A 21,758-nucleotide genomic window follows, 5' to 3' on the forward strand; every position below is an offset into this window, starting at 1 on the left:
TTAGAGTGAGTCTCACTAGGTTGCCTAAGCTGGGCTCAAACATATCATCCTCTTGCCATAGCCTCTTGAGAGTGCTAGGGTCACAGGTGTGGAGTCACTACCATGACGATTAAAGATTAGATGGTGAGGATGAGGTATTTGGCTTTAGCAGCTAGAAGCCATGGAGTTGCCATCAGATGAGATACAGAAGGTTGCAGAAAGACCTTTTTTTTTTTCTTTTTTTCTTTTTGGTACTGGAATCAAACTCAGGACATCACGCTTGCCAGGCAGGTGCTGTGCTGCTGAGCTATATCTCCCGCCCCAAGGACCATATTTTGTTGGGGCAGATTAGGAGTTGTTTTTGGTCCAAGTTTGAAATGTCTGTTAGACATCCAAATGTTGGCATCAAGTAGGAAGTTTAATCAACAAGCCTGGATTTTGGCATAGAAAGTGAAGTTGCAAGTAGAAATTTAAGAACTGTACATACAGGTATATAGAGATGTATACAGATATATATTGTGTTCCAAGCCACAGCCTGGATAAGTGGATATAGTCATTGAGGAGATTAATGCAGATAAAAGTTGAAGCAGTTCATAGACTGGGCCCTAGCACAGAGCATCATTGTGAGGTGGGAGACAAGACAAAGTTCACCAAAGGAGACTGAATGGAGAGGCAGTGTGGTAGAATACTAGTTGGGGTGTGAAGTGGTCTGTAAGGCAAGAGCAAAAATACTTTAGGAGGAATGTTCAGCTGGGTCACGTGCTCTTGAGAGATCAAGGAAACTGAGGCTTGAGCAGGTCACCCTGAGGTTTAGCCACACAGAGGTCACAGAGACCTGGAGGAGAGCTGCTGTGTAATAGGAATAGTAAAGGCATGATTGGAAGCAAGTTCAGGAGAAACCTGGGGGTGTCAAGATCAGCCCAGGGGATGGAGGGTGCATAATTCTGGGTGGGCCATGGAAATATGACTTTGGATTCTGTGTCTGTCCCCTGCCCCTTCCCCTCCCCAGCTTGCTGGCCTCCATGAAGGAAGCCACTTTGTTCCACCACCCACTTCTACCATAATGTTGCAGCCTTGGAGCCAGGGAAGATATACTGGCTCCTCTTAAAACCTGACCTACTTTTTGTCAGGTGTAGTAGCACACACCTGTAATCCTAGTATTCATGAGCCTGAGCCAGGAGGATCTCCATGGTTTGAAGCTGGCCTGAGCTACATATTTTCCTGTTTCTACCTCCTGTTTCTACCCACTGCCAGGGATTTCTGGGTGGAAATGGGAGAATGCAACTTACATGGTTTGAAGCTGGCCTGAGCTACAAGTTTAAGGATCAGCCCACACTACCTAGTGTGAGACCCTGTCTCAAAAAAAAAAAAAAAAAAAACTGTGAAGCAGTTTTGGCATAGAAAGTGAAGTTGCAAGTTGAAATTTAAGAGCTGTATATACAGGTATATAGAGGTGTATACAGATATGTATTGTGTTCCAAGCCACAGCCTGGATAAGTGGGTATAGTCATTGAGGAGATTAATGCAGATAAAAGTTGAAGCGACCTCCTTCTCTTCAAAGGGTATGGGTGGGCCAGGATACCTGCAAGGGGCTGGGTGGGAACCTTCACTCGGCAGCTGCAGAGGCTTGGGGCAGCAGTTGATGTGTTCCAAGGTGTGGATGTTGAGGCTGGCCGAACAGGCTTCAGGACCATGAAACCCCCAGGAGAATCTAGCAATCCTTTTGGAAGTCTAGAAGAAGCTATTCCTTCAAACAGGCCTAATGGGATGACATCTAATATTTTTGGACCAATTGAAGAACCTCTGAACATACCCAAGAGGACCCAACAACATCTGAGCCCACCTGATAGGAAGACTGGTGACAGTTTTGGTTCCCCAGTCACTGCAGCTTTACTCCTGACACACCCACACAAACCCAAGGACCATTTCGTACGAAGGAGAAGACCCCAAATCAAACATCATAGCTGTAACAAGCAGCTCACCACAAGAAGAGCTGATGACAAAGGGCAGCTTGAGAGAAGTGGACCACACCAAGGAGCTGTAACCCATTCCCACAGTTGACAACCATGAGCCCAAGCTGGGGCCACAACCTCCTTCTCAGAACAAGGTCCTGAACCCTCCTGGAGGCAAATTCAGCATCTCCTACTGAGAGGCCCCTTATAGCCAGACTAGAAACCCAAGATAGGGTATCAGATGTTACCATCTTCTTTAACCCAAAGTAATGGGGTGAGAGGGTTTATGTGTGTATGAGCCTGGCTGCTCAGTGCTATACTGTGCTCCTGACAGCTGCACTGAGATCCATACCTTCCTGACTGTTGGGAAACAGTAGGACTCCCTTGGGGTCTACCCATTCGTTGTTGCTGATGGAGCAGAGTTCTAGGATGGGTGAGGGCAAGAAGACAGTGCGGGGCAACAAGAGGCTTATCAGGTTTTCCCTGTCCTTGCATCAGTGTTCTGCTGACTGGGCACCTTAAAAGCTTATGAAAGAAAACCCTGACACCCTGTCTGTTTCTGTGGGACAGGAAATAAGCATGAGCAGAAACACTAAGAAGGCAGTGGGAGTCTCTGCATACCCTCTTTAGGTCCCAGTGCTAGTTACCAGTCACCAATGTAGCTCTCACTTCTGAGATTACTGTTGAACCCCAGTGTCCCCTTCTCATTTTATACCCATTGTATTGTCCTGCAGTCTTGGTTGCTCTTCTTCAGCAGCAGTCAACAAAACTTGAGCAGTTGTCTTTAGCTCTCTACAGGAGATATTTGTGCCCTGATCCTCTGAGTTGCCCAGTTCTTACATCTAATTCCCTGGCCAGCTCTCATGCAGCTGCTTGCCTTTCTCTATAGGGACTTACTGTGGTCCTTGACATGCCAGTTTTGCTTGTGTTCCTTTCTTTTTCCTCTCATCAGCCTTAAGACTAGGCCTTTTTCCTCATTGGTGTATAGAGTTTCCTTGCTAAGCCACAGCTCTTCCTACCTGTGAGGTTTGCTGCTCTACAGGGCTTAAAATCTACCTTGTTACATCTAAGCACTGGGCTTATTCAGTTGTTCCTGTGTTTGGCTGGAAGAATACATGCTTGAGAACCTTGGGTTCTTAGGTTGATTTTTTTCTTTTCTTTTTCTTTTTTTGGTCTCTTTGAGACAGGGTGTTGTTATGCAGTTCAGGCTGGCCTTGAGATCACTATGTAGCCCAGGCTGGTCTCGAACTCACAGTGATCCTCCTACCTCATCCTCCCAAGTGTTTTGATTACAGGCATGCACCACCATGCCTGGCTTTTGATTTCTTTAATAATATAAAAAACAGTGTTTTTTTATGAGTCAGCATCATATAAATGCCTATGCACTGCGTTTCTGACACCTTCCAGAAAAAAATCCCTTGCTTAGACACACTAAAGAGGAAGAGCTGCTTGAGCCTCCTTTAAAAAGCTTTGTAGAACCTATAGTCCATATTCACAAATATTGCTCCTTTACCAGGATGTTTAATTTAGCAGCAGAGTCACAGCTGTCATTCAGTTGTGAAGATACAGAACTGGTAGGAGTCATATTGCTTCATTTATCAGGTAGAGGTAACCCTGGAAGGCCTGTAGCTTCAGTTCTCTGCTTTAAGATAAATGGTGTAGTGACTGCTGTGAGTGCCTGCAAAGCTCACGCCAGGTGTAAGAAACCTCATGATTATTAAACTTTGGCTAATCAAATTTTTTTTTTTCTTTTTTTGTCTTTTTGAGACAGGGTCTCGCTGTGCAATTCAGGCTGGCCTTGAGCTCACTTTGTAGCTCAGGCTGGTCTTGCACTCGCAGTGATCCTCCTATCTCAGCCTCCGGAGTGCTGGCATTACAGGCATGCGCCACCACACCCGGCGATTATTAAACTTTGAAAAAGCCACAGCTCTGTGCCATCACACTCACTTTGACCTAGCTGTTTTTAAGTGCCTCCAGTAGCTGTCTGAAGCTCTAATATTTTTTCCTGGCACATTGAGGGGTCTACGTATAGGGTTATGTCAACCAAAGAGTGTCCCCTTCAGTTGCCTTGCAGACTTTAGAACCAAGAGACATGAATTCCATGTGACGTCATAAGAAGCCAAATGGGTTGTGGTTCAGAGTCATTTATGAGAACGTCGTTTGGAATTGAGGCATTAGTGTTTTCCCATTAAAAAAAAAAAAAGAGTCCTAAATGATGGTTAGCTTTTTAAGCACAAATGCACTAACTTGTTTAACTTTTAAGGAAGTATCTAGTAGTAAAAATGTACATCATTTGTGACTATATTTTCCTAACAAGAAAATGATCTGTGAATTCCAAATTTGACTATCAAGAAGAAATGTGCCAGTAGTATACTGGCCCCTGTTGTCAGCCCATTGCAAAGGAGGCTCCTGTTTGTACCCACTGCCAGGGATTTCTGGGTGGAAATGGGAGAATGCAACTTACAGCAGGGGCCTCTGGGCAACAGAGTACCCTGCCTTGCTCCTGTGTCCACCTTGCCTTATCCTCCTCTAAGCTTAGGGCCTGGGCGGTACACTCAGTGCCGGGAGCAGAAGTGGCCCTGCCCAGGTGAGCCCAGTGGTGTGTTGTCACTTGGATTAGGAAGATGCTCTCTGCATCAAAGGTGTATCCTGTTCTCAACCTCCCAGCTGCATTGAGAAATTACTAATCTCTATATTTTTATTAAGCCTTAAAACTTTTAAGTGCATTTGGTGCCAACATTTTTCTCGAGCTGTATCAAAGCAAGAAATATGTCCTCAGAGCACAATGTAATTATCATAGGAACCTTTTTTTATTTTTACAAGGCAGAATGGGTGTATCAGTTGAATTAAATGTAATAACTATGAAATTTTGAAAAACAACACAAACAACCTTAAGTTGTGGCTGTTGGGTATTTTGTTCAGCTACCAGACAGCTAACAGAGAGAGTATTTAAAATGGGGGAAGGGGGGCTGGGAGAGAAATAGAAACATACAAACAACACTTTTGAGAAATTTGCTATAAAGGGAGAAATGATGTCAAAAAAGTTGTTTTGGGGGGTTTTTTACAGGCCTGAGGCTCTTGGGCTGTCTACTAGAGCTGTATCCCTGGCCTTCAGCTCTTTTACTTTTGCTTTTGTTTTGTTTTGTTTGAGACAAGAGTTTTGTATATTAATGGGAGTGATTCATTAGAAAGGGAAGAATTGATGATGTAAGAGAAGAAAGCAATGCAAATTCCTGGGGCAGTGTTATGGTTTGTGTCTAGATGACCCTGAAAACCTCGTGCAGTCATGGGTAGGCTTCTAGAGGTTTTTTTTTTGTTTTTTGTTTTTTGGTTTTTTTGCTTCTAGAGTTTTTGATTAACTCATGATCCTTAATTCTGGGTGTCTGGTATTTTGTTCCAGCAACGAGAGAAAAGTAACTAAGACAGAATTTGGTACCGGGATGGGGCCGTTGCTGTGACTATACCTGACCATGTGGTTCAGGAGCATTTGGGAATGGCTTGTGGGAAGGGTTTGGAAAAGTTTGGAGATGTCACCCAAAGGAGTAGAGCTGGACCACCTTCAGGTGTTCTGTGTGGGAGATTCTGGTCAGAGCTCAAAAAAACCAGAAGGGCAATAGAAATCCTGCCGGTAAAGACCAAGTTTGGGAGGTTTCTACTGGGAAGAAGGACTACATTGGTTGTTGGAATCCAGATGATGTGTGTTATGGCTTGGGAGAAAGTTTGTCTGCATGTTGCTTATGTCCAGAGATTTTGCCTGAGACTGAGATTAAGGGCAGTGGGCTAAGTAAGCTGGCAAAAGAAATTTCAAGGCATAGTCGAATGTTGAGGCAATGACATGACTGTTCTCGGGGGCTTTTAGCCAGATTTATGTTGAGAATCAAGAGCAAAGAGCCCAGTAAGATGATTTAAAATGTGAGTTTGACCAGGAAAAAAGCTCCAGTAAAGCTGTGGACTACAAAGATAGAGCTGAGGAGATCTTGATTGCTGAGAAGGAACAGAATAGAAAACATGGCCTGAGGGCATCACAAGAAGCTGCAAGTCTCCGTGCTTTGCAGCCTCAAACTTGCAAAAGTGGAAAAGTTTGCTTTGAGGAGAAAGCCACAGGGCGCCATATTCCAGAATGGCAGTGGCATGGAGAATTTTTTCTTCAGAATCAGGTTCAGAGAACTCAGCAATCTAGGCACTGGACCCCTACAGCCAAGAGAGAGGAAAGTGTGACTACTGCTCCAGCTGGCAGCAGACCTTGGCATCATCCATGTGGTGCTGGTTAGATGCATGTAGAATGTAAGAGTTCTGAGGTTAAAAAGGCTTCTACCTAGATTTCAGAAGAAGGCCTGGGAGGCCAGGCAGTGTGCTGCTGAGAGGGCAGTGTGTGAAGCTTCGGGTGTGAAGCCAGAGGTATAGTGGAGAACCCAGAAGTTTGGAAAAACCAGGAATGTGGATCATCTAAGGAAAACTGTAAGGATTAAACAGAGCGGGCCAGCCCTGGGAGCTATAACCACCAGAAGTGCTGTAGGGGCAGGGCCGCACAAGGCTTTTGGAGCTCACAATTTGCCACAGATTGTTTCGTATGTTCCGCACAGAGCTACAGGACTTAATGTTTGTCCTGCTGAATGTTGGACTTGCTTTGGTCCCAATGCTTTATATCTTCTTGTTTGTACCTTTTAGAATGGAAATGTTTATCTGTGCCATTGAATGTTGGGAGTATATGACTTTCTTTTCATTTGTACAGGGGCTCATAGCTAAGAGTTTGCCTTACATCTCGGAGGAGACTTTGGACTTGGACTTTTCAGCAATGCTGAAACTGTTAGAACTTTGGCAACTCTTGGAGATGGACTAAATGCCTTTTGCATAAAGGGATGTACATGAGTCTTTAGGGAGCCAGGGACGGAATGTTATGGTTTGTGTCTAGATATCCCCCTAAAGCCTCATGCAGTCATGGGGCAGGCTTCTAGAGTTTTTGATTGACTAATGGTCCATTGGGATCATGGGTGTGAGTGCTGCACTCATGGTCCATGGGATTATAGGTGTGAGTGCTGGGATTATGGGTGTGAGTGCTACACCCACCCTGAGGCAGGCAGCCTGCATACAATATAAGGGAGTGAAAGAGGCTTGCTTGCTGCTTCTTCTCCCTTTTGCTCTTGTTTTTGCTCTCTTCTGCTGCCTTGGAGCCAGCTGAGTATGGACTGAAACCTCCACAAACTGTAAGCTAAATAAACCTTTCCTTCCTTAATTTTGGGTGTCAGGCCAGGCGTGGTGACGCACGCCTTAATCCCAGCACTTGGGAGGCTGAGGCAGGAGGATCATTGCAAGTTCAAGGCCAGCCTGGGCTGCAAAGTGAGCTCAAGGCCAGCCTGAACTGCACAGCGAGACCCTGTCTGAAAAAAAAAAAAATTGGGGTGTCAGGTATTTCGTTCTAGCAACAAGAGAAAAATAACCAAGACAGGCAATGTCTGAGGAGGAGGGAAAAGACACATTGGAGGAGGGGAATCTTCATGAACACAGCCTTCTGATCATTTCTTTTCCAGTAAAATAGAAGCAAGATCACTAAGAGTATAGGTGAGGGAAGAGCAGTTGAGAAAGAGTAAAATAATCATCCAGGGAGGAAGTGGGCCTAGCAAACATGGTAGGATTCCCAAGTGAGAAGAGCCAGCATTGCTGTGCACTCAGTCTAGCTACCTTCAGTGCATCAGTGTAGGCCCATTGGAAAGTTGTGTTTAACCTCTCCTGCTTTTGCTGAGGTTATTAGCAAAGCAAGAAAAAGGACCAAGGGATAAATTGAGTAAAATGTAGAATTTGAATCTGCCAGCGAAAGAGAATAGCCATGAAAGGGATAGTTGACAGCAGAAAAGGGGAAGGATAGATGGGCAAGCATCTCTAGTAGGGTCAAAGCATTGTTGGAATTTGGCTAACAGGAGTGACCTAGGGAGTTGGTTTTGGCTGAAAATTTGGGAGCGAGAAGTTGAGATGAGTGTGAAGCCAATTGCAGTTATTGTTGATAACAGTGAAGGGCAGTGATGGTGAACCTATAGCATACGTGTTGTTTTTCTTTTAAGGCAAAAGATGTTGATATAGAGTTATTTTTTCTAAGCTACACCTGAGTATTCAGGTTTCATTGCATTGTTGGCACTCTGCAATAGATAAGTGGGCTCTGGGTTGCAGTTTGGGACTGGTTGCTAAAAGGTTCACCATCACTGGTGTAGGGAGTGGGTAGCTGAGGATGAATAGAGGAGAAGGATGGGGCAGATAACATGGTAGAAGGAAAACAAGAGTTGGCGAGCCTTTAGCATGATTTGTAAGTCCCTAGAAATGTGGTCCTAGCAAACTACAATTTACTTCCCCTCTCTGCATGCTTTCTAGCTGAACATGGTGTACTGTGGTAGTTAACAGTGCAGACTCTCAAGCTAGGCTACTTCTGCCATCTCCCAACTCTGCCCCTTCACATGTATATGGCCTATGCCACATCCTTTTTTTTTTTGAGAGTGTCTCACTGTGTAGCCCAGGCTGACCTTGAACTCACAGCAATCTCCTGTCTCAGTCTACTGAGTGCTGGAATTACAGGTGTGCACCACCACACCTGGCATGCCACATATTCCTTATCTTTGAATGGGAGTTGTATTGGTTAGCCTTCCTGTTACTGGGATACAGTACGTATCACCCACAGTTTAAAAGGAGGAAAGGTTTAATTTGGCCATGGTTTAAAGAGGATTCAGTCCATGGTCAGATGGCTCCAAAGAGGAACATCATAGTGGAATCGGGTGACAGAGCAAAACTGCTTCATTAAGCAGCTCAGGGGAACAGGGATCAGATACCAAAGCCAAGGTTGCACTTTGGTGACCACTGAAACACATCCACAAGTGTGCTTTACTCATCTCCTAAGGCAGTGATGGCGAGCCTTTCAGAGGCCAAACTGCAACCCAAAACCTGCAACCCAAACCTGGTTATTTTTCCAGGGCAAGGATATAACCAAGGCCCAAACTGCAACCCAAAACCTGGTTATTTATCACAAAGTGCCAACACTGCAGTTAAACCTGAATACTGAGGTTTTAGTTTAGAAAAATAACATAGTGACTGAGTACATCTGCAGACAGAGAGGGCTGTGCATGCCACTGCAGCGCATGTGCATCTGCAGCGCAGGTACATCATTGCCCTAAGTGGTTCCCAAGCTAATCAGGTTGATGGTCCACCTTAGCTGTCACAGAGGATAAAAGTAATGTGTGCTTGTTCTGATTGCTTTTTTAAAGATTGTCAGTTAATTGGGTACCTGCTAGGAATTGGTTTAAAGTCCAGATGAGTAGTGACTTACACATGTGAGGTTTTATCTCCCTAGAAGTGAGCCCTGAGAGGACAGTCCAAGAATAGTGTGTGGACTTCATCAGATCATTAGGGATCCAGCTCCTTCATCTTTCACCCCACAACTAAAGAGCCTGTTCTGCCAGCCTCATCATAGTCTGGAGGAGTCTGTATTTGTAACCCTAGGGAAAAGTTATTGGAATTCTAGCAAGTAAATTCCGATCTACCACTTCCGGTGCAACCTCTGGCCAGAATAAAGAGACAAACACGTATCTGTAGTTATAGGGAGCCAAGTGTGTTCTAAGCCAGTCAGAACAATGGCTAACTGGAGCCAAGACCTCAATCCAGGGCTGAACCCAGGTTTTATTAATTTGTGAAAGGGGAGTGGCTAGGGTTGAGTGACTGTGAGAGTGGCAAGAAGTACTGAGTATTGTGAGCTGGTTTAGGTAAGTGGCACAATAGCACCTCTGCAATATGCAGGGAGAGGTATGGTAGTAGGTAGCCCCTGAGTTTGGAGGAATCTGCATGACAGTTTGAGGAAGTACCTTGTGTTTTTAGTCAGTGCTTCAACTTTGATGTATAGCCTTCATGCCCTGAGACTTCACGGGCTCTTTCTTGAGCCTCCAACAGTGCGGCCAGTGTGGTGTCACTTGGCCTCGCTCACACATACTAGTTGCAAGCCATAGGTGGAGCATCACTGACCTGTCACATTGTTTCATAGGCTATGCATCAGCGCCTCAGTTAGACCCATTTGCATTGCTTAAAGCCAATTGAGGGGGTAGAGTATTAGCCTAGCCAGATCTGTATTTATCAATACATAGGATTAGGGCCAGGTTTAGCCAAAATGGAAACAAATGGTCCTCTTTCAAGGACAGTTGTCCCAGTGGTCCTCCACACACAGCCTGTAGGGTTTGATCTTCATGCTCTTGATTCAGAGCAGGTGCTGCGGCTCTGGCCATCATAGCTACACCCTGGAACACAGAAAGAAATCAAGGAAGAGAAGATGACATCTTCGTTTTCTTTTTTTGGATCGTGGAGGAGGGTATTAGGGATCAAACACAAGAAAGCTGTACCACTGAGGTACATCTCCAGTCCTTTTTATCTTTTGAGACAGGGTCTTGTGATGTTGCAATCCTCCTGACTTGGCCTCCCTTGTTGGGATTAAGGTGTGCACTGTATCACCTGGTTCACATCTGAGGAAACTCCCTAAACACTCCTACTTCTGTCTTATCAGAGCACACTTTAACAAAGGCTAAGTACTACATTCTTTCAGCAGAGTGACATGGTACCACACCAAAATGAGGACCCTAGAACTAAGCATAGGAAGCTGTGGAGCATTAGGAAGCATTTGGCAACCTCCACTTCAGCTAGAGTGCTGGCTATCTGTACTGTCCTCTTGCTTGTTGTTGCTGGGAATCAAGTGAAGCTTCCCGTTATACCTGGGTTCTCAGAGGTGTCTGTGCTCCGTTTTCCCTGACAGCAGTTCCTCCACTGGCCACCAACACTGTGTCTCCGTCTCTTGCGTTGCTGGCAAACAACCTGTCCATGCCTCCAAGTGACCTACCACCTGGTGCCTCCCCGAGGAAGAAGCCTCGGAAACAGCAGCACGTGATCTCAACAGAAGAAGGGGACATGATGGAGACGAATAGCACTGATGATGAGAAGTCCACTGCCAAGAGTCTGCTGGTGAAGGCCGAGAAGCGCAAGTCTCCGCCCAAGGAGTATATTGGTAATGCCTCAATGGCTCTAGGCTCACTATGCCACTTGCCACTTCCCTGAAGCCTGGAGACACCCAGAGGTGTTCCCTAGTCACTTAAAACCCTCATGTTGGAATTAAACGTCATGGTTTGTTGGGAATGTGTAACAGTATATTTAATGCCTTCTTTTTTGCCCATTGAATAGATGAAGAAGGTGTGAGGTATGTCCCAGTTCGTCCAAGACCTCCCATTACTTTGCTTCGTCACTACCGGAACCCTTGGAAAGCTGCCTACCACCACTTTCAGAGGTATAGTGACGTCCGCGTCAAAGGTTAGTGTCCAGTATTAACACATGAAATTGCTATACCCTGGGCTGTATTATAATCACAGCAGAAAAGAAAAAACAGAAATCATAGGTGTAGCTCAGTGGCAGAACACCTTCGTAGCCTGTGACAGGCCCTAAGTTCAGTCTCCACCACTGCAAAAAGAAGAGACGGGAAGGGAAGGAAAGGAAGAAGGGAGGATCACAATTTTTGTTTTAAAATCTTGAGGCAAAGTGTTTAAGTGAAATACCCTGTTGAATATAAAATTTGGAAAAGTACCTTTTGCCTATATGTATTTGTTGGAATCTTAGTCTAATGAATAATTGAAGGACACAACCTTGGTTTGGGTAAAAATCCATATGTGCTTACAAAATGATCTTAATCCCAAGAATGGTTGTGGGAGAGTGGTACTGGATTGTTATTGATAGGATGCTAATGTGTAGACATGTCATAAACATTTGTTTCCAAATGGCCTTTTATTTTTAACACATATGAAGCTCTTGGAAAGGTCTGGGGCAAGTCTTTAATAAGCATATTGTTGAACGTGAAAGTGACATTTTACAAACCCACATATAATGAAAATAGCTGATAACACCTTGCAGAAACTTGGTTACTATTTCTCCAGATGGACTTTGGTGTCTTTCATCTCAAATACAGTCAACACCCGAGGAACTGGGAATTTCCAAAGAGCTGGTCACACTTCCCATTCTTTTTTATATAAATTCAACTTGGACACTGTTCCTAGAGGCTTCTGGCTGGTCCGGGTTGGGTAGGTACTGTTGAATGTCAGTGACCATATAGCAAAGTGCTGACAGCTTGGGCTCTCTGAAATGCAGAGGTGGCTGCACTCCCAGCTGTTCTTCCCCACAACTGTTCTTCAGTGTACGTGAGGAGTTGGTTCTGACTGCACAGATACCAAATCCATGGAGGTTTCTGTCCTCTATGTGAGATGCCTTGGTATTTGCATGAAGCCCGTGTGCATCGTCCTGCATACTTAGACATCTCTAGTTTACATGTAGTAGCTAATACTATCTGCTACGCAAAAAGTCAGTATTCTTTATTATTTAGGAAAAAGGTCTGCATGCATTATTTGTAGATTGATCTCATTTTTCAAATACTGTCAACCTGTTGTTGGACACAAGGCCCTAGGTTCAGTTCACTGCCACAAACCCGTAACTCCAGCCCTAATCCTGAGAAAAACAGGGCATGGTATGATGGTAGGATGTCTCCTCTTCTTCTTCTCCTCCTCCTTCCCCTTCCCTGTCCTCTTCCTATTCCCCTTGAACTCAACATCATGAATTTTCATCAAGGGATGTCAAACAGTATTTGACCATTACTCTTCAGAGCTGTAAGGTTCAGAAGAAACCCTGACCAGAAAGGCTGAGAAGTAACCACAGCAAAATGAATCTAAAGAGGCAATGACAAGTAAATGTAAATGGAGTCTGGAGGATCCTGGAACCGAACATGACAATAAAATTTCTTTTAAAAATAAATGAATATTCAGCCAGGCGTGGTGGTATAGTCCCAGCATTCAGCAGCCTGAGGCAGGAGGATTGCCACAAGTTTGGGACCAGCCTGGGCTACATAATGAATTCAAGCCCAGCCTGAACTGCACTATGTAGCAAGACCCTATCTTTGGCCAGACATGGTGACACACACCTGTAATCCGAGCACTCGGGAGGCTGAGGCAGGAGGTCCATTGCGAGTTCAGGACCAGCCTGGGCTACAAAGTGAGCTCAAGGCCAGCCTGAATTGCATAGTGAGACTCTGTCTCAAAATGACAAAAAAAAAAAAGCGGAGGATATAGCTCAGCGGCATAGGGTATGCCTGGCAAGTGCGAGGTCATGAGTTCAATTCCTGACCAACAACAACAAAAAATACACTAGGTGCTTGATAAATCTTTGTTGACTATATAACACTCTGTCATTTATTGTCTATTCATGGACTTGTCTCAGTACATACACACACACAAATTAGGTTCTGTGCCCTTACAGGAAAAAAATCAGTAGGGCTAGGGATATACCTCACTTGCTTAATATATGTGAGGCTCTGGGTTCAGTCCCTAGCACACACACAAAAAAATGTTCAGCATCATAGCCACTAGGGAAATGCAGATGAAAACACAATGAGATGTTACACTGCACCTTTTAAAAATGTGAAGTAAAAAAAATAAAAATGTGAAATAAAAAGTATAGTGGCCCATGGATGTAGCTCACCAGCGCAACGCCTGCCTGGCAAGCACAAAGCCCTGAGTTTGATTCCTGGTACCAAAAAAGAGAAAAAAAGTAACAGGATGGGCATATAGTTCAGTGGTAGAGTTCCTTTGTGGCAAGAGGGAGGGGCGGAGAGAGAGGGAGAGGGGGAGAAGGAGAGAGAGAAGAAGAGAGGGAGAAGGGGAGAGAGGGCGAGGTGGCGGGAGGGAGAGAGAGAGAGACGAGTTAATGGGAAATGCTGCTGATGAGGGTATGGAGAAACTAGATCCCTGTGCATGGCTTTGAGCTCTCTGAATGTTCTACTGCCTTCCAGCTCCATTGTTTCTGTTGAGAAGTCAGTTTTTCATAGTATTTGAGGAGCCCTTGTAAATGATGTGTGGGTTTTTTTATATTGTTTTGTTTTTTTCCTTTTCCTGCTCTGAAGATTTCTTTATTGTCTTTGATTTTTGGCAGTTTTACCTTGAAGTGTGTGTGTGTGTGTGGTTCCCTTTGCATTTGTCACACTTGTAGTTCCTTGTACTGTTTAGCTTTGTAGTTAGGTTATTCTACACACTTTTTTTGTACCAGGAATCAAACTCCAGGACCCTGTGCTTGCCAGGCAGCACTATGCCACTGAGCTATAACCTCGGCTATGTTTAAATTAATTTGAGTTTTCATCTCTTTTCTTTAGCTATTTCATTTTTTGGTTTATGTCTTCTTTTGATATACCCATCACACATCTGCTAAGTATGTTTTTTATTTGGCAGTGCTGCAGATCAAACCCAGGGCCTCACATACTACACAGGCACTCATCCATTAGCTCCCTACCCTGCCCATGATGTTCACTGACAGTGTGCCAGTTACACCACTTCAAATCCATTGTTGAACCCTAATGAAATTTTTACTTTCTGTTTTTGTACTTTTTGACTACAGAATTTTCACTTCGGTTCTTTTTTTTGCAGTTTCTCTTTTGTTTTCTTTAAATGATGCTCTGTATTCATGTGTCACTGTCCCCTAAGTTCTCCCATCATGCTTTCTTCAGGGTATTTAAAACCCCTTTTTGAGTTAAATTTGAATATCTGGCCACTCTCATAGGCAATCTCTGTTGCCTGCTTTCTTTTAGGAGTATGGGTCATATTTTCCTGCCCTGTAATTCTTTTTTGGAAATTGAACAGTTTAGGTAATGTACTGAAGCAGCATTCAGTATTCATCTCTTGGGCCTGGTGCTGTTATCTACTTGTTTGCTTGGTGATGGGCTCGGTTTATGTAGTGATGCTAAGCACTGCCTTAATCCCTGATAACGCTTCTTAGGGAGCTGCAGTTGTGGACATGCCAGGCACCTGAGATGACAGTGGCTCTACAGGCTCTTGTCCATTCTTCCCTGCTCATATCCATCTCATCAAGCTGTTCATTTCTAGCTGCTTTCGCAGCTTTTGTCCCAGTGCTGTGATGTACAACTCCCTCTATAACCCAGGCGAAGTGCAGTTTCTTGAGCAGTAAAGATTTTGAGGTCAGTGTCCAGATTTTTTTCTGCCTTCAGGAGAGACCCTCCTATCTATTTTATTCTAGAAACAGTCTAGACTGTTCCTCAGCAAGTTGGTGGATTTCCCAACAGCCTTCGCTGTTCTTAGTGTTGCAGGGGTGATACCAGAATCTCCAAATACGATATAAGGGAATATTATAACTCTCAACCTGTTAGGTGTCTGATATGCCCAGTTCAGGTTCTCTAAATATCAAAGAACGAATTCTAGGAACAACAGAGGTTAAGAGTAGGAAGATATTTAGTGAAAGGGTAGAAAGGTCCTGTCGGAAGAATAGCAAAGGGCCCAAATAAGTAGCCGGGGACCCCACTTTACAGGGAAATTTTATAGGGCAAAACCCATGTGAGTACAAAGTGGGTTATAGATAGGATCAGCCAGTAAGATTTTAAGTTTAGCTTCTTAGGTAATACTGATCCAGTAGGAAAGTAAGTCACATAGTGAGCCAGGCATGAAAAGAACAAAGACCCTCTCAGATAGGTGATGGTTCCCAGGGTCTTGGTTGCCCACTGAGGTGACTGATGCCTATCTAGACCAGGTGTTATCACTAGTTTCATCCCTTGAGGATGTAGGTCTGGTCCTTTTGTTGTTTAGGGTGGGGATGCTGGAGAGCCATTTTTGCGTGCAAGAGCTCTACCACTGAGCCACATTCTGGTCCTTTTGTTGTTGTCTTGAGGCTTGGCTTCCAACTGATGCCTCTCCAGCCACAGCTGTAGTGGGTTTTTCACCTTTTGTTCTGACTTCCTTAAGGGCCCAGCCCTGACTGTCTGTAACATTCCTACCTAACTTAGCTGCCTATAACACTAGGGGCACCTTCAGGGTTGAACTCCAAACTCTGGCAAACAGTCAGGTCCACTGATGTATTTTTTGGTTTTGGTGGGGTTTTTTTGGTACCAGGAATCAGACTTAGGACCTTCCACTTGCCAGGCAGGCGTTGGGTCCACTGAGAAAGATGGGAAGTTCAAGCAGAGAACTTCCCATCCCTGCCACGCAGGCATGTCTTGAAGCCAAGGCACAGGAAGAAGTGTGGGGCCTGGCCGCATTCTGTGAGGGACAGCCCTTCCCAGGAGATCCGCACAGTGGAGGACAGGAGGACGAGCAGCCCCCTGGCACTTGCTCACAAGCCGGGAGAAGCATGTGGCCTGAGTCCTCAGTATGCCTTGATTAGGGGTTGGGTAGGGAAAGAGTGTGTATCTCAGTTGTGTTCCCTAGGACATCCCCTCAGCTGTAGGTAGCTGAGCCAAACTGGAGTACACGGGTGCCTTCTGTCTCAGGAACAAACCGGTGCTGGAGAGAGGTGGCCCCGCGTCACAGACCCTCATGGACTTGGATGAGCCAGGAGCGCAGAGAACAAAGCAGTCAGGTTCAAGTACCACAGAACTCATCTTTATTACCAAATTTTAGTACATTTTCTTACATAGATGTTGCTTCATTTGCCATTTGCCCACAAGGCCATTTCCCAAGGGTTACTTGGTGGCTGTTGTTAGTTTGCACTGGTGTTCCTGACAGTGGTCAGTGGCCACTCAAGAGTCTTTGCACCTGCAGTGCTGAACTGTTCTGCAGGGCAGATCAGCAGTGTCATGAAAATACAGCCTACCCTCCCCATACAAGCCAGAAATTGCAATCCTGGGGATTCATCCCAGAGAAGAGACATTATTTCAAACCAAAAAGTAAACTTTTTCTGTTTAACATAGGGTCTCACTTTGTAGCCCAGGCTGGCATTAACTCAGGCCCATCCTTCTCCCTCTGCCTCCCAAGTGCTGGAATTACAGGCGTGCTCCACTGTGCCCAGCTTCCAAAAGAAAAAAAACTAAGATTTATAGTCAAGTATACAAGTACATGAAATATACAAGTACCTGTGGAAGTTGTGAAATCTGAGTAAGGTTGGGGGCTCTGGCAATGTTACAGTTGTGGTATTATACCATAGAGATAGGGTGCTAGATGTAGAATACACAAGATCTGTGTTTCCTGTCTGTCCATCCATCTGTCTATCTATCTGTGGAGTTCTAGAGATTGAAGCCTGGGGCCTTTGCCCTGAGCTATATCGTCAGTCTCATAGGATGCCGGGATTACAAACAGCTGGCTTCCACTGGGGACTGAACCCAGGGCCTTCACGCTGAAGTACATCCCCAGCCTTTTTTATTTTTTCATTTTGAGACAGAATCTCAATAGGTTACTAAGTTACCAGGCTAGGCCTGCACTCTCTTCTCTTGTCAGCCTCCCAGAGTAGTGGGAGGATAGGTGTGTACCACCACACCCCCTTTCTCTGTATTCCTACAACTGCATGAAAATCTGCAGTTATTTCAAAGTACTGAAAACTTTTTTTTTCTTTTTTTTTTGGTCTTTCTTGAAACAGGGTCTCACTATGCAGTTTAAGCTCTCCTTGAGCTCACTTTGTAGCCCAGGCTGACCTTTAACTTGCAACAATCTTCCTGCTTCAGCCTCCTGAGTGCTGGGATTATAGGCATGCACCACCATGCCCAGCTTGAAGACCTTTCTGATCGTATTTATGCTAATATTTTAGTATCTGTCAACTAGATAGGGGTTTTTAATGAATTAGCTTTATTTTGGGGGGACAATGTTAGATTTACAGCAAGACTGAAGAGAAAATAGTTCCCATACATAGCCTGCCCTGCCCTGCCCTGCATGTGGACATTTCACAGCACAGGTGAGACATTTCTTAAAATTGTTGAAAACTGCATTGACACATTGCTAGCACTCAGAGTCTATAGTACCCAGTAGGGTTCACTCTTCACTCTTGTGAGTTTGGGCAGATGAACTCATCTGAGGGTTTTTTTAAATTAATTTATAAAATAATTTTTAACCATGTTACGTGTGAGTATCTTGTATCCCGGTTAAAAAGTGATTAAATCTCAGTATGTTAGTGCACATCTGTTCACCCTAGTGCCTAGGAGGGCGGGCAAGAGGGCCACAGTTTGAGCAGCCTGGGCAGTTAGCAAGAGCCTATCTCAAAATAAAACTAGAACGAACTGGCAAGGCAGCTCTGGTATAGTGCTTACCTAGCATGCATGAGGCTCAGTACTGCAGAAAAAACCTTACAAACAGAACTAAACTCACTTTTTAAGCCGGGTGTGGTAGCACATACCTGTAATCCCGGCACTTGGGAGGCTAAGGCAGGAGGATCCGTGCTAGTTCAAGACCAGCTTGGGCTACAAAATGAGTTCAAGGCCAGCCTGAACTGCATAGTGAACCCATCTCAAAAAGACAAAAATGAATAAATAAGAACTAAACTCAGTTTGTACAATATCCCTCAATTCTAGACTTGACAACTTTTTAATTTGGGGGGTGTTGTACTGAGAATCAAACTCAGCACCTTACACTTGCCAAGCAGGGGCTGTGCCACTGAGCTAAACCCCCAGCCCCTTGATAACTATTTTTTATTTACTTTATTACACTACTGGTCCCTGGACTTTCCTTCCAAATTTGAAATGTAATTCCCACTTGATTCATGGGATTTCAGATCTAGATAACACAAAAAGTTCCCAAAATCCCATGTCCCACCCTCCACATGCTTGTAAGCATCACATATTGAGCAAGTCTGAATGACGAAACACCATCACCCCTCTTTTAAGAGGTTAGAATATTAACTTGGTCTCTTTAACTCACCAGAGTAACAGTAGTAGATCTTCAAAACTGTCTTTTGGAGTGAACAAAAAGAAAGCTTTTATTCGTGTTGTCGAATCCTTTTCCTAATTATGTAAATGCATAGAAATTACTTAAAGACATTTATGTAAAGAAATATTGATAAAATTGTGGCTAAGGCTGCTTGAACACAGATGATTTAGCTGTATAAAAATTGAAACATACTTATTTTTACATGATTCCAGAGGAGAAGAAAGCTATGCTGCAGGAAATAGCTAATCAGAAAGGAGTATCCTGTCGCGCCCAGGGCTGGAAAGTCCACCTCTGTGCTGCCCAGTTACTACAGCTGGTAGGTACAGTTGTAGAGAATGCTGGAGATGCTCAGCTTCTCAGAACATTATCTTTTGAGTAAATCTGAAGCATCCCCTACTAACATGAGTTGTAGTAGGTTTTCTGTGTGTTGTTGTATAGTATCAAAACTACTCTCTCAGGGCTGGGATATAGCTCAGCGGGCACAAGTGCCTGCCTGGCAAGCACAAGGTCCTGCATTAGATTCCTAGTCTAAATTCCCCCGCCAAGTCTAAAACTATTATATCAATTATTTGTGATTATAATTTAAATCTTAAATCTAAAATGTATGGGACAGCTACGGTGGAAAGCCTAAAATTAAGATTTGGTATTCAGTAACATCTGAAATGGAGCCATTAATGGCCTACCCATAATTCCCTCCTCCCCACTCTGTTGCTTCCGATAAGGCCCTTTCACCCAACAGCCTTCCTCACCATGGGAGCCAGGCACAGTTGCTTTGCACTGAGCAGTCAGCTTCATTTCTCTGCCAGCTTCTGATACTGATTAAGCCCCTTGGGGAGCAGGGAGCACCCCCTCCCTCTTGATACTACAAACTCTGCTTCCCACAGCTGCTACTGTTCACTGCAGCCCTGAGTGCAACTCCTATGACCTGCATGACCTGCTACATCCTCCCTTAGGCTGTAATGTATCTGACCAGTGAATGCTGTCAGTCTCATCTGTCCAGTGGTAGATCCTCTATGTTCAACCACTTTCATGAGCCTAGGATAGGACTCTGTCCTTCTCCCACTGGGTGAAGAGAGGATACAATGAAACCAGCACCTCATGAAGTTTTCCCCATATTTGGAGTAGCAATGATCTCAAAAAACACGGTCTGCTATCAGTAGCTAGAAAAATAAATTCCTTGGCTTTTTACTTAAAAAAAAATCACGTTTCTCAAAACTGACAGTTGTTTTTCAGAGGAATTGTGAATTCAGTGCAATATTTAAAAGTTATCTTTGAAGATGGACTCTGAACAGTGTCATAATAAAATGCAAATCATTATTGATCTATTTCCATCACTGTTGCTTAACCTTAATACTTTAGTCCTTTAGAGAAAAGACTTTATCACATAAACATTCTTACAGTAGTTGGCAACATTAACTCAAGCTGGGTTCCTTTGCCTGAGGTTGATATAAAACAGTATCTCCAAGTCACTACATGCTCCCTCTTGTGTGTTGCAGACAAATCTGGAACATGATGTTTATGAAAGACTTACCAACCTACAGGAAGGAATAATCCCAAAGAAAAAAGCGGCAACTGATGATGATCTGCACCGAATAAATGAACTAATACAGGTTTGATGAGCCCTTTCCCACCTGATCACATACTTCTGAGGTTATTTACCAGAGAATCCTACTTCTCGCATTCCCCTCCCTCCCCACTCTGTTATGGCCAGGCATAGTGGCGCACTCCCGTAATCAAGCTGTTTGGGCAGCTGAGCCAGTCAGAGCACAGGTCTGAGGCCACCCTGGCAACTTAGTGAAGACCGTGTCTCAAAATAAAGTTTTCAAGGGGCTAAGGATGCAGCTTAGTGGTGGAGTGCTTGCCTAGCATACGTTGAGGCCCTGGACTCAGTTCTTAGCGCTGAGGGGCAAAAGCCTGTATTACCAGAAAGCACTCTTTGAAAGCCTTACTAAAATGCCTTTCCCCAAAGGGGGCATTTCTGTCTGAGTCACGCCCTTCTCACTGATGATGTGATGTCTTCTGTTTCAGGGAAACATGCAGAGGTGCAAGCTGGTGATGGATCAAATCAGTGAGGCCAGAGACTCCATGCTTAAGGTTTTAGATCATAAAGATCGTGTCCTGAAGCTTCTAAACAAGAATGGAACTGTCAAAAAAGTGTCGAAGTTGAAGCGAAAGGAAAAAGTCTAGACCAAGAAGAATCAGGAATTTGGAAACAATTTATGAAGAATGATGATGGGGGTGGGGGAGGGCTTTGGTTTTTTTCAAAGGAGCATTGAAATAAAAGTAGTGTTCCTTCATTCACGCGTGAAAGCAGAGGGACCCATGGCATTCAGTGGCACAAGCGGATCAGAGCTGACTCAACGCAGTGAACCCCTTTTCTCCTTTAGGCACAACCCTACTAAATCATCAGTGACTCCTGATGGCAGTGACACCAACGGCTGCCTGGCATTTTTCAGTCTCCCAGGTTATAGACTGTGTCTGGTGGATTCCTGCAGGACCCACAGTGAGCCTGGATTGAAAGTGTCCACTCAAACCATCTGTTATCTCTACACTGAAAAGAAAGCCTCTTCTTGCCCCAGTCAGCTCTTCTGTCTAACCTTCAAATGCCCAGGTTGGCCTTTACAGTAGTGCCACAGCATCAAGAGAGGCTGCCACATCGCACACTAAAGAGTTTGAACAATCGGTTCTTGTTGCTTTTTTAAAGAATCATTTCCAAGTGAAGTTGTTACACTGTCTGTCCTGCGTGTGTCAGAATTAGATTTATATGGAGGTTCAGAGCAGGCAACACCACATGTTGCTCTGAGATCCTGTTCTGAAGTACGTTCCTGGTTCTCTGTACTTCTGTAACTGGTGTGATGCTGTTAATTGTGTGTACCACACATCTCCAGACGTTAATAAAGGACTCAAAGAGGTTTTGTACATGAGCAATGTGCTTCCTTTTCTAAAGCACGTCCAAGCTGTACTAAAGGTCACCTAAGTGTTCACCTTGCTGTCGTTTCTCACACATCACTAGGTCTGTGCTGGTAAAGTTGTGTTATTCCACACTGAGCTCTGCTTATGTAATTTGAACATGTTACACAGTGCAGTGTTGGTTCTTGGCTGTCTTATGTACACAGCTGATAGAAATTGGTCAAACTGGGAGACTGTT

At 44.4% G+C, this 21,758-nt stretch overlaps 1 protein-coding gene across 1 annotated transcript in view; it reads left to right on the forward strand.

Moving 5' to 3' along the window:
* The window catches only part of Sap130 (Sin3A-associated protein, 130kDa), a 73,492-nt gene extending 51,958 nt beyond the window's left edge, over positions 1–21,534 (forward strand). The window contains exons 17-21 of the mRNA XM_013521047.1: positions 10,705–10,953; positions 11,127–11,252; positions 18,823–18,926; positions 20,107–20,220; positions 20,639–21,534. Of these exons, the coding sequence (XP_013376501.1) occupies positions 10,705–10,953; positions 11,127–11,252; positions 18,823–18,926; positions 20,107–20,220; positions 20,639–20,797 (752 nt within the window). The 3' untranslated portion in view covers positions 20,798–21,534. The remainder of the gene's footprint in view (positions 1–10,704; positions 10,954–11,126; positions 11,253–18,822; positions 18,927–20,106; positions 20,221–20,638) is intronic.
* Positions 21,535–21,758: the final 224 nt, after the last annotated feature.

The sequence above is a fragment of the Chinchilla lanigera genome, unplaced genomic scaffold (genome assembly GCF_000276665.1).
Source record: "Chinchilla lanigera isolate Chin_1 unplaced genomic scaffold, ChiLan1.0 scaffold00058, whole genome shotgun sequence".
Classification (NCBI taxonomy): domain Eukaryota; kingdom Metazoa; phylum Chordata; class Mammalia; order Rodentia; family Chinchillidae; genus Chinchilla; species Chinchilla lanigera.